Below are 13,366 nucleotides of genomic sequence, written 5' to 3'. Positions count from 1 at the left end.
TAGGTCTTTCATAAAAGCGAAGTGGCGTAAAGCGAACGTTCGTAAAGCAGGGGACATGACGGGTGTAATTGAACTGGAAAGGGAGCAGAGGAGCTTCACCAGGATATTGCCTGGGATGGAGTGTTTCAGTTAAGAGGAGAAACTGAGTAAGCTGAGTTTGCTTTACTTGTTTGGGTAATATTGTATACAATGAATCTAATGTATTTTGGAAACCTTTGGTTTCAATAGGCTGAGGGATATTAAATGCTGGCGAAATGGTTAACTGGAGCACAGTATGGCGAAGATGGAGGAAAGAAATATATTCAACGATTAACTCACAATCCCGAGGACAGTAAGGTGTTGAGTGGTGACGCTTAAAGTCAAAATTTAGAAAAGAATGACAGCTCAGACACAGATGATTGCTTAAGGCAATGTAGTTACAGTAAATGTCAGGCCATTTTATCCTCAACAGTAAATGATCTGATTTCCCTGGAAAAGCTTTCCTTCATAGCTTTTGGCTTTGTAGTCTCTCAGCTTTACCCAGTAATTACCATAATGATGAATAAACTCTTCTTGAGCTTCCAGCTGGGTACAGATATCAATTATAACTGACATTTTGATGACAAACTCTGCCATCTTCTTCCAGGGATGATGCCTCGGCATGTTTTGGCCTGTGGTATTTATACCCCCATAGTCTGTCCCTCCCGATAGGTTAGTCCTCATCCAATCAGGTTTCTGCTCTCCCACCTTGTTTACAATTGAATTCCAGTTCTTACTTAAAGTGAGACCTTTGTCTTTGTTAAATTTCTTTTCTTCTAGTTTTATTTCATTTCCTTTTCAATCTTTTTATTACTTTCATAGAATGAAAACATAACAAAGCAAAAATACAAGTAGTAGGAGATACACTGTTACATTTAAAATGAGTAATTGTAAAACCAAATAGTAAAAATTAACAAAGCTCCCAATCGTGCAGAATAATAATGAATAATACAAAGCAAAAAAAAAGAAAAATCATGAAAAAGAAAAAAAAGAAAAAAAAACAAACTCCATCCCCCCAAAAAACTAAACAGAATTAGTCAACTAAACTAAAAGACTTGGGCAATACTAACAACTTGAAAATGGGAAAGAAGAAAACCTTAGTGTCGACGACTCCATTCCTCTCAACCAACAGTACAGAGAAATAAAACAAGCTTGGAAATGGTCAAATTACATCAAATGAAAATGCTGAATGAATGGCCTCCAAGTTTTTTCAAATCTAATGGAAGGGTCATAAACCGCACTTCTAATTTTTTCCAAATTCAAACATACCATCGTTTGTGAAAACCAATGAAATACCGTAGGAGGGTTAATCTCTTTCCAATTCAGCAAAATTGATCTTCTAGCCATTAAAGTAAGAAATGCAATCATCCTACGTGCTGAAGAGGTTAGATAATTTGAATCTATCATTGGTAATCCAAAGATAGCAGTAATTGGATGAGGTTGTAAGTCTATATTCAAAACCTTTGAAATAAAGTCAAAAATGTCTTTCCAATATTTTTCCAACAAAGGACATGACCAAAACATGTGAGTTAAAGAAGCTATCTTGGAATAACATCTATCACATATAGGATTTATATAATAATAATAATGAGATAGTTTAACTTTAGACATATGAGCCCTGTGTACTACTTTAAACTGTATCAACACATGTTTAGCACATATATAGAGGATAAATTAACCAATTGAAGAATTTTTTCCCATTTTTCAATTGGTATAATAATGTTAAGTTCACTTTCCCAGTCAGCTTTAATTTTATTGGAAACATCAGGACATAAATTCATAATTATATTATATATAATTGCTACAACACTTTTCTGAGAGAGATTTAAATCTAAAATTTTTTCCAAAGTGTCCATTGGATATGGGTGTGGAAAATTAGGAGAAACAGTAATTAAAAAGTTTCTAATCTGTAGATATCTAAAAAAGTGAGATCTGGGTAAGTTATATTATTAGAAAGTTGATCAAAAGACATGAAACAATTATCCAGAAATAGATCACGAAAACATATTATACCTTTGGTTTTCCAATCAAAGTAAGCTTGATCCATAGTGGAAGGTTGAAAAAGGAAATTAGATATAATAGGGCTTGCTAAAATAAATTGATTAAACCCAAAAAATCTTCGAAATTGAAACCATATACGTAAAGTATGCTTAACTATTGGATTATTCATTTGTTTATACAATTTGGAAGAAGTAAAAGGAAGCGAAGTTCCTAAAACCAAACCCAAGGAAAACCCTTGTAATGAATTACATTCAAGATTTACCCACTGTGGATGTAAAGATACATCCAAATCTCATAACCAAAATTTTAAATATCGAATATTAATTGCCCAATAATAGAATCTGAAATTCGGGAGGGCAAGCCCCCCCTCCTTTTTAGGTTTCTGTAAATACCTTTTACCTGACCTAGGATTTTTATTCTACCATATATATGAGGAAATTTTTGAGTCTACGTTAATCGAAAAAAGATTTGGGGATAAAAATTGGAACCAATTGAAATACATATAAAAATTTGGGCAAAATGATCATCTTAATAGCATTAATCCGACCAATCAAAGACAAAGAGATTGGCGACCATTTGGTAAACAGAAGTTTAATCTGATCAATTAAAGGTAAAAAAATTAGCTTTAAATAAATCTTTATACTTTTTCGTAACTGTTATCCCTAAATATATAAATGAATCAGTAACCAATTTAAATGGTAAACATCCATAAATAGGTACCTGCTTATTAAGGGGGAATAATTCACTCTTATTAAGATTCAATTTGTAACCAGAAAAATTACTAAATTGAGCCAACAAACCTAGAATAGCAGGAATTTACTTCTCCGGATTGGAGATGTATAATAACAAATCATCTGCATATAGTGATAATTTATGCGTTTTGTTTCCACGGGTAATACCAAAAATATTGGGCGAGTCACGGATAGCAATTGCTAAAGGTTCAAGGGCGATATTGAAAAGTAGAGGACTAAGAGGACATCCTTGCCTAGTACCACGAAAAAGACGAGAAAAAGGAGATCTATGATTATTAGTACAAACCGAGGCTACCGGGGAGTAATACAACAATTTAATCCAAGATATAAATGTCAGACTAAGATTAAATTTCTCAAGAACATTAAATAAATAAGGCCATTCGACTCTGTCAAAGGCTTTCTCAGCATCTAGTGAGATAATACATTCCGGGGTAGTAAGTGAGGGAGTATAAACAATATTCATTAACCTCCTAATATTAAAGGATGAATAACGATTTTTAATAAATCCGGTTTGATCCATAGATATAATTTGAGGTAATATCTTCTCTAACCTGGTTGCTAGAATTTTTGAAAAAATTTTTGAATCTACATTCAAAAGAGATATCGGTCTGTATGATGCACAATCAGTAGGATTCTATTTTTATTTCAATGGCTTCCTTTACCAGGCGGTCCCAAAAGCCATCTGCAAATGCAGATGGCAGAGTTTGTCATTGAACGTCAGTTATAACCAATATCTGTACCTGGCTGGAAGCCAGAGAAGAGTTTATTCATCATATACACCAGGAAAGCACTAGATCCTTTTTTACTGTAATGATACACAAGCAGACTTTTCCCAGCAGATTTCTTGTTTGACACTATTTACACCAAACTTATTTCTTCCTAATTTGACTTCATCCTTTCTCCCCTAGTCCAACCACTTCCCACTTATAGCCATTACATTTTTGATGGCCTCTTATCATTTTGATTACTATTCCCTGGTAGAATGTGGAGTGTGTTTGATTTGGTGGTACTGACTTTACACATATTTTGCAAACATTTGGTTTCAAGAGGCTGAAGGAATATTTAACACTGGCGAAATACCCAACTGCTTATTAAGATTTGGAATATTCTCTCCGGGTGATGTCAATCACTGCATCTTCATATATAGCACAATCTTTCTGAAATTACTTCTTATTGTGATTGAAGAACAACTTTATGCAATAGAAACAATTGTGTGGTATGTGTTTCCCAATCTTAATTGCCCATGGCAAACCACCTTCCTGAACAGCTGCAAAACATCTAGTTGGTGTTTTCAGACTGCTACTGGGAGCAAACTCAAAATTTAGACCCAGCAAGGATGAAATGGCAATAAATTTCCAAAGGTATAATAATTGTGATTTGGGACTGGAACCTTCAGCTGGTTCTGTTCTCGTTCCTCTTGAACTTTGAATCATCCCGTTCCTCTTGAATTTTGGAGGTGTTGGGAGCCTTGTGAGTAAATGTAGCAAATTTGTAGATAGTCATGATGTTCTAGTATTGGATGGAGTGCAGATCACTGAAGTTGCTTTCTCTGAATAAACTGTTCTTCAGTGCTGTTGGTGCAAGACACACACTGTATGAGCAAGCTGCGGATACTACATCATAAGACCATAAGACAGAAGCAGAATTGGGCCGTTCTGCCTATTGAGTCTGTTCCACCATTCCATCATGGCTGATCCCTCGCAACCTCATTTTTCTGCCTTCTCCCTGTAACCTTTGATGCAATTACCAATCAAAAATCTATCAACCTCTGCACTCAATGAATTCCAGATTCACCACCCCCTGGCTAAAGAAATTCCTCATCTGTTCTAAAAGGACATCCTTGTAATATGAGGCTGTGCTCTTTGATCCTAGACATTCCCCCCCCCCACCTATAGAAAACATCCTCTCCATGCCCACTCTACCTTTCAGTACTTGATATGTATCAATAAGATCCGCCCTTATTCTTCTAAACTCCAGGTACAGCCCCAGAGTCATCAAATACACCTTGTATATTAACCTTTTCATTTCTGCAGTCATTCTAGGGAACCTTATTTGGACTCTCTCCAAAAGCCAGCATATTCTTTCTTAGATAAGGGGCCCAAAACTGCTCACAATATTGCGTGCAGTCTGACCAATGTCTTACAATGCCTCAGCATTACATCCTTGCTTTTATATTCTAATCCTCTTCACATGAATGTTGACATCACATTTGCCCTACTTACATTGTATTCCATCTACCACTTCTTTGCCTGTTCTCCTATTCCAAGCCCTTCTGCAGCCAACCTGCTTTCTCAACACTACTTGCCCGTCCATCTGCAAACTTGGACACAAAGCCATCTATTCTCTCATCCAAATCATTGACATATAACCTGAAAAGAAGTGTTCCCAACAGACTCCAGTGGAACACCACTAGTCACCAGCAGCTGAACAGAAAATGTCCCCTTCATTCTGCTTCTTTGCTTCTTGGTAGTCAGCTAATCTTCTATCCATGCTAATATCTTTCCTGTAATACTAATGGCTTTTATCTTGTTTAGCAGCATCATATGTGGCACCTTGCCAAACTAATGACTTGTGTCTTATAGTAGGTGAAAAACTTTTTTTTTGCCTCCTGACAATCCAATGTCACAGATTGCCTAGTTTTTGACTTGCTAGTATTGATGGTCAAATTGAGGTATTGATCAATGCTAGCCTTCAGGATATTGATATAACACCACTGCCTACAAAGAATATTCTCTGTTGTTTAAGATGGTACCATAACACCCCTTAATTATGAATCTTTGTGACAAACTAAGATTGTATAGATTCATTCTTTCTCACCTATAATTATTGATTTTTCAATACCCATCTTTCAGATTTTGCTTACTGATTAGTGTCTGACTGTGTGGGTCGACACTTGAGTTGAATTCATAGTTTTAACCTTCAAGTTACTACCTTGTCAAGAGTTAGCATGTAGAAGTTGGTGATGTCATGTTCCTGTGCATATTTGATTCGAGCATAACACTCCTCTTCATCTATCACCTCACCAACATATTCATTCACAAATTGTCCCTGTAAAAGAGTTACATTTAACAATGAAAATAAACATACAAGTTATCAACACTTAAAATCTAAACTAGAAATACTGGCAGAATTCAGTCAGTCAACCATATGCTGTGAAAAGAGAAACCGTTTAACAACTTGGGTCACCAACCCTTTCTTAGAACTATGAAGATGGGGGATGGACAGTATAATCTCCACGGCTATCAAGAATTTTGTTACTGGAGGATGTTTTAAATAAAAACATAAATAACAAATTGCTGGAACGGTGTCAAAATTATTCTTTTGAAACTTGCAGCTTCTTACAATCTTCAGATCAAAATAGTGTTAGTTTTCATTCAAAGTTGAACAACTGGAGAAATTATATGAGGAATGATTAGCTCATCCTAAAATACAATATTTAAATGAAATGGATAGTTCGGTCCAAGATAAGAGTTTATACTTTACCTAAGCTTTCTCCCATATTTCCATTGGATTGTGTTTCATGTCTAGCTTTTGAAAGCTTACAAGATATTGGTCTCACCTACTTCCTTTATGGTAAACTAACTGCTCCAAGAAATGCTTCCAATTTGCCTATTATCTACAAAGATCTTTTATTTATGCCTTGTTTTAGATTTACTCAAACTGAAATATTCTCTTCATATCCAATTTTCATCAAGATTTCCGAAAAGTTTCACTCCTAAACAAAAAACAACGATAAATTCCCAGTCTATTCATTCATTATTTTCACCACCCCCTGAAATTCATAGAACAGAAACCAGAACCGTTGACTTTTATTTAATGTAAAACTATTACAAACTTGCTCCAAATCCTGAAGATTTTCAGGTAAGGGTTTTACTGATCTAAAACACTTATGTTAGGATTTTGATTTTGGAAACAGTGTAATTTCTATTCCCAAGTTTCTGATAGCTTTGCCATTACCGCTACTACAATCAGGCCTGAACCTCATTTTCCTGCCTGATTACTATAATCTCTTTAGAACAAACATCCATCAACCTAACCTTGTATGTGTATGTATATAGCATGACATCTCAGTAGCACAAATTGATTCACAATCCTCTCTGAAGAACCTACTTCTTACCTCAACCTTAAATAGTCAACCTCTTTTCCTGAGATCATGACCCATAATCAAAGATTCTCCCACCGAAGGAAGCATCCTTACAGGATCTCATGGAACTTCAACTGGGTCATGCCCTTTGACCCAGTGTTGTGGTGACTTTTTAACCTGCTCCAAGATCAAGTTTCCCTCCTGCATAGTCCTCCAGCCTTCTTTCATCCATGTGCCTATTTAAGTCTCTTAACTGTCCCTAATGCAGCTGCCTCTACCACCACCCCCAGCAATGTATTCCATGAATTTACAACTGTTTTTAAAAAAAAACTACCTTTGATACCCATAATCCCCCCCATTCTTTCCTCTAATCACTTTAAAATTATGCCTGCTTGGTTAAGCCAATTCCACGCTGAAGAAAAAGGTGATGGCCACTCATCACCTTATAAACTTCTATCAAGTCACTCTCCTTCACTCTAGAGAAAAGCCCTCGCTCGCTCAATCTATCCTCATAGGGCATGTGTCTAATCCAGGTAGCATCCTGGTAAATCTCCTTTGCACCTCCTCTGAAGCTTCCACACTCTTCCTATAATGAGGAGACCAGAACTGAACACAATATGCCAAATGTGGTCTAACCAGGGTTTTATAGAGCTGCAACATTACCTTGCAGCTCTTGAACACAATCCTCTGACTAATGAAAGCCAACACATGACACGCCTTCTTAACCACCCTATAAACCTGGGCGGCAATTTTGAGCAATCTAATGGACATGGACCCCAACATCCCTCTGTTCATACACTTTGCTAAGAACCCTGCCATTAACCATGTACTCTGGCTTTAAAGTTGACCTTCTAAAGTGTATCACTTGACACTCTTCCAGGTTGAATTCCATCTGCCACTTCTCCATCCAATTCTGCATTCTATTAATGTCCTGTTGTAATCTACGACAATCTTTTACACTATTCACAACACAATCAACCTTTGCATTCATCTACAATTTTGATAACCCACCCTCCCACTTCCTCATCCAAGTTATTTTTTTTTTTAAAAAATCACAAAAACAAAGTACTGTATCCCAGAACAGATCCATGTGGAACACCACTGGTCAACGACCTCTAGGAAGAATATGCTCCAACTACTACAACCCTCTGCCTTCTGTGCAAAAGCCAATAATAAATCCACACAGGCAAGTTTCCCTAGATCCCATGCCAGCTGAGTTTTTGAATAAGTCTACTGTGGGCAGCCTTGTCAAACACCTTACTAAAATCCAAATGCCACATTCACTTCCTTTTAGAATTAAATCAGGCTTGTGAGGCACAACCTGCTCCTCATTAAGACATGCTGACTATCTCTAATTACACCATGCTTCTCCAAATGCTAATAAATCCTGTTTCTAAAACTCCTCTCATATTACTTTTCTTGAACAAAGGAATAGTATTTGGCATCCTCCAATCTTCTGCTACCACTCCTGTGGCCAGTGAGAACACAAAGATCGTTGCCATAAACACAGTAATCTCTTCCCTTGCTTCCCATAGTAACCCGAAGTATAATCTGTTTGGCCCAGGGGACTTATCAATGATAATCTTTTCAAAAGTTCCAGCCCAACATCTTTCTTAACCTCAACCTGTTCCAGCACATTAACCTGTTTAACGATGACCTCACATTCGTGGTTAGTACCTGCTTTACAGTACCAGTGACTTGGGTTAAATTCCGACTGCTGCCTATAAGGTGTTTGTACATTCTCCCTGTGACTGCGTGGATTTCTTCAGGGCGCTCCGGGTTTCTCCCACAGTCAGTTAGTTGGTTAATCGGTCATTGTAAATTTTTCTGTGATTAGGCTAGGATTATTCAGGGGATTGCTGGGTGGCGTGACTCGAAGAATTGGAAGGGCCTGATCTGTGCTGTATGTCAGTAAATTTCTCCATAAAAAGTAAAAAGATCCTTTTACTGGTGAATACTGAAGAAAAGTATTCACTAAGGACTTCCCCTACTTCCTCTGACCTCAGGCATGATTCCTCTTATCTCTGATTGATCCTACCCTCACTCTAGTTATCTTCCTGTTCTTTAAGTACATTTAGAAAGCCTTGGGGGTTTTCCTTAATCCTTCTTGCAAAGGCTTTCTCATGCCTCCTTCTAGCTCTAAGACACTTAGCTCCTCAGTTCTCCTAAGATTCTTCTTGGCTACCTTGTAACTCAAGAGCTCTGTCTGACTCTTGTTTTCTAAGTCTATACTCAACCTAACATCTTTTCGCAATCATTAATCCTGTTTGTCTATATTCAGTTGTGGACAGTGGCTTCTTCACAACCTGCTTTCTTACCTATCTTTGTGTTATATGCAAACAAGTGCATATTTGTTAACATAGACTCTAAATAGCAGGGGCCCTGCACCAGTTCTCAAGATATCCCATTAATCTTAACTTTCCTTCTTGATACTGATCCATTTTTCTCATCGTGTTTTCTGTCTGTCAATCAAACCTGATTCATAATTGCCCTCAACCTCAAGCATCTTTATCTTGTGCAGTAACTTCTCATTTGGGCCTATATTGAATACCATTTAGGAATAAAAAAAATCTTTTACAATCTTTAAAAATTCTGCTATTTACATCTTCAAAGAATTAATAACTTTATAAAAATAATTTCTCTCTCAGATAACTATCAACGGTGCCTAATCATGATGGGTTTCCTGGGAACTCAGTTATTTGATGGATTCTACCATTTTTGAACAACTGCTGTTTCCCATTTTCTTTCTCCATTCTTTCTGTAGGACAATCACAATTACTACATCACATCCATAGATTCACCAATCATTTTAAGAACATATCATATGGTCTAAGGGACTTATCTGTTTGTAATCCTGTAATTTATCTGCCAAAAAAAGCCGTAACCTTTGAAATTAAAACATTTAGAACAATGATAATAAGGTAATTGGAACCATTTACAATATCCTGATAATACAATTAAATCTTTTTTCCAACAAGACGTCACCCCACAAAGGAAGTTATTACCTTTAATTTAGGCAAAAGTGCTCATCCAATGGAAAGCAACTTGTTATGGCTCAACTCCAAATTATTTCAAGTCTCCTTGGAAACTGTAACTACAAGTGAGTTTATGCAGTGGACTCCAGTTTCCAATTTGTAGGGGAAACCATAAAATATTGAACCACTCTAAGACCTCATCTCTCACGTAACAGCCTGTTCTTTCCCAAATACAATTTCTAATTGCTTTTGATATTCAGAAAGAGGTGAAGGCACATAGCTCCCCCCACCCCCCCGTGTGGGCGCCATGGTAATGTAGTGGTTAGCATGATGCAATTACAGCTCCGGGTGTTCCGGAGTTTAATTCTGGCGCTGTTCTGTAAGCAGTCTCTGTATGTCCTCCTCATGGAATGTGTGTGTTTTTTCTGGGTGCTCAGGTCTCCTCCCACACTCCAGATACATTCCATGCTGTATTGCTAAATAAATAAATAAATATCTCACCTTCTTAATGTTATATTTTGCAAGTAAACCCCATCCTCTCCCTGGAGTTCTTAAAATTTCCACTTCAGGATACTGCCGCTTGGTGAAGCATTGGTTCTGACATTTTTCTCCTGCAGGACAGACGGCTGGATGGCATTCATACATTAACATTCTATTCAGACATTCAGAGTCTACCCCACAGGGATTCTCATCAGTTGGCTTACAATTACATCTTGGAATCTCAGAGAGATCAGCAGTGTAGATCTGAGCTTTACCCACAGCCTTGTTTACCTTGACAAAAAAGCAGATAGTTAAACCTTGAGGTCTTACTTGAGCATCTCTTCACATTTCCTATGAAAAGAAAGTTAATTAAGTTGTAAAATATTGCAATATGTCTTTACTCAGTCATTCACACGATTGTTCCGCTAAAGGAAAAACCAGCTGGACACCAAGGTCTTACCTATATATTAAAAAAATTTGATTCATCTATAAAAATAATCTGAAATATATACCAAATAATGATACTTAAAACTCCTAAATATGTGACTAGAGATGCTGTCTGGCCTACTGAGTTCCTCCAGCATTTTGTGTGTTGCTTGGGTTTCCAGAATCTGCAGATTTCCTCATTTGTAAGTATGTGACTGCCAAATTTATAGTATATGGTGAGATTATCATCTAACAAAAGAGGCCCCAGGACTGGTGCTCCAAGCACTTAAGGAAATTGAAAATCTGGCTCAGTGATGCCATAAAAACATCCTCTTACTCAACGTCAGCAAGACCAAGGAGCTGATTATTGACTTCAGGAGAAGGAAACCAGAGGTGCATGAGCCAGTGTTCAATGGAGGATCAGAGGTGGAGAGGGTCAGCAACTTTAAATTTTACAGTGTTATTATTTTTTGGAGGACCTGTCCTGGACTGAGTTCGTAAGTGCAATTACGAAGAAAGCACGACATGGCTTCTATCTACTTTCTTAGGAGCTTGGGAAAATTCAGCATGACATCTAAAACTCTGACCATCTTCTATAGATATGTAGTAAAGAGCATACTGGCTGGCTGCATTACAGCCTGATATGGAAACACTAATGATATTGAACGGAAAATCCTACGAAAAGTAGTGGATACAGCCCAGTCCATCACAGATAAAGCCCTCCCCACCATGTAGCACATTTACATGCAACGTTGTCGCAGCATCCACCTTCATTATCATCAGGGACCCACCAGAACATGCTCTCTTCTCGCTGCCGCCATAAGGAAGGTACAAGAGCCTCAGGACTCCCACTACCAGGCTTAGGAACAGTTATCATCCCTCAATCATCAGGCTCTTGAACCAAAGGGGATAACCCACCCAACCTCACTTGCCCCATCACTGAACTGCTCCCACAACCTATGGGCTCACTTTCAAGGACCCTTCATCTCATGTTATATATTAAATACATTTCTCTCTCTTTCTTTTTGTAGTTTTGTTTGTCTTTTGTACACTGGTTGAATGCATCCAAGCTGGTGCAGTCTTTCATGGATTCTACTATGGTTATTATTCTAATATGGACTTGTGGACTATGCCTGCAAAAAAACCATCTCAGGATTGTAAATTCTGTCATATATTTACTTTGAACCTTGCACCCAAGAGCTAACTATCCCAATTACAGTAAACCTTACACTGGGCTTTTCAAAAAAGCCTGACTTGCATCACCAATTCATCTCATAATGAAGTACCACCATGTAAATTAACATTAGTATAGCAACAAGTTGTGCTCATTCCTTATCTCTGTTATCCAGCTAACATCTAACTTCCACGCTTGTCTGTTGAAACACTGAAGTCAAGTTAAACTCCATAAGGGCCAGATACATCTTGTATTTGACCCCTCAGCTGACACTTCCTTTGAATAGACTTACTGCTCCAGCTTGGAAAGGCAAGTAATTCTGTGGTTATTTTACTTTTCTATTTTATCTTAATGCTTTATAATTATTTCCAGAGCTTTAAGATACTTTTTAGTAAACACATATAAATTAGCTGTCAAAAAGCCATCAGGATAGCCCAGGGTGGGACTTCAGGACAACACTGCTTGAGACCATTGCCATGCTCTGCTTTGCACGAGGGCTCTTTGGTACAGACAAAAAGCTTGGTTAGCCTTCTGTATCCAGATCAAGTTAAGGTGGGCAGGCATATGTTGGGCTGGATCCAGTATGATCTGGCCCACTAACTCACAAATTCAGTGTTTCATTATAATATGATTATGATCAGCAAACATTGTAAACAAAACCAGTATTTACACTATCCGATCAAAAGTCGAAGGGTCTTAGTAGCTAGAAACAGAGATAAGAGCACAGTCGTCTTTGTTAATGTTTCAATTTATTAGAAACGTAACTTAATGTATAGATAATCTGCTTGTTAATGAAATTATTTAGCTTTTGTCAAGCTAATAGAAATTCCAAAAACTAGAGCTGCAGCAGGAAAGAATTTAATAAAGAACAAGAGAATTTTTCTCCCCATTTTCATTCACTTAAATTCACATAGCATTTACAGAAATATGCTAAAAGGTTTGGTTAAAAAGAATTGACAGAGGTAACACCTGCAGATATAACATTATGCAAATGTTAACAGGAAGAGAGGTATTTTGGAGTACATGAATGGAACTGGAAGGGTTGCATGCTATTTGTTATGACACATGTCGAAATCCACCCAAAGGATAGGCAAACCAACATCTGGTTCTCTCCCAGGGCAGCATTAGGTTCTGATCACATTCACCAAGCTGAGCATGCTAATGAAAGAACTTTTCTGAGAGATATCCCAAGTTATCTCCTCTGCTCAAGTTCAGGCATACACTATGTGTTTAGCATAAACACACAAGGATCTTCTTAAGTTAACTTCAGTTGTTCTGTGAATCACAAAAGATCTAAACAATAACTTGATAATAATTTGTGAGAACCAAAACTAAAGCCAAATGAGTATCAATGTAACCCTAAGAATCCAATTGCAAGACTTAAAAAGAGAAATACAGTATTGTTTGACATAATGAATTCAGGACACCAATCTTTATTTTATAACCCTGATTATAA

The 13,366-nt window shown here is 37.2% G+C and overlaps 1 protein-coding gene across 3 annotated transcripts in view; it reads right to left on the bottom strand.

Annotated features, from left to right (window-relative positions):
* nsd1a (nuclear receptor binding SET domain protein 1a) overlaps positions 1-13,366 on the bottom strand; it is a 124,040-nt gene that overhangs the window by 16,567 nt on the left and 94,107 nt on the right. For 2 of the 3 annotated variants that reach the window (XM_072263657.1, XM_072263658.1), the window contains exons 17-18: positions 10,332-10,601; positions 5,703-5,819 (exon numbers count right to left, since the gene is read on the bottom strand). In XM_072263657.1, the coding sequence (XP_072119758.1) occupies positions 5,703-5,819; positions 10,332-10,601 (387 nt within the window). Of the gene's footprint in view, positions 1-4,205; positions 4,343-5,702; positions 5,820-10,331; positions 10,602-13,366 lie in introns of those variants that run through there. The other variant, XM_072263659.1, reaches the window with a different exon arrangement.

The sequence above is a fragment of the Mobula birostris genome, chromosome 7, assembly GCF_030028105.1.
Source record: "Mobula birostris isolate sMobBir1 chromosome 7, sMobBir1.hap1, whole genome shotgun sequence".
Classification (NCBI taxonomy): Eukaryota; Metazoa; Chordata; class Chondrichthyes; order Myliobatiformes; family Myliobatidae; genus Mobula; species Mobula birostris.
The sequence above is the reverse complement of the archived record's forward strand: the minus strand, read 5'-3'. Positions and strand labels throughout refer to the sequence as shown.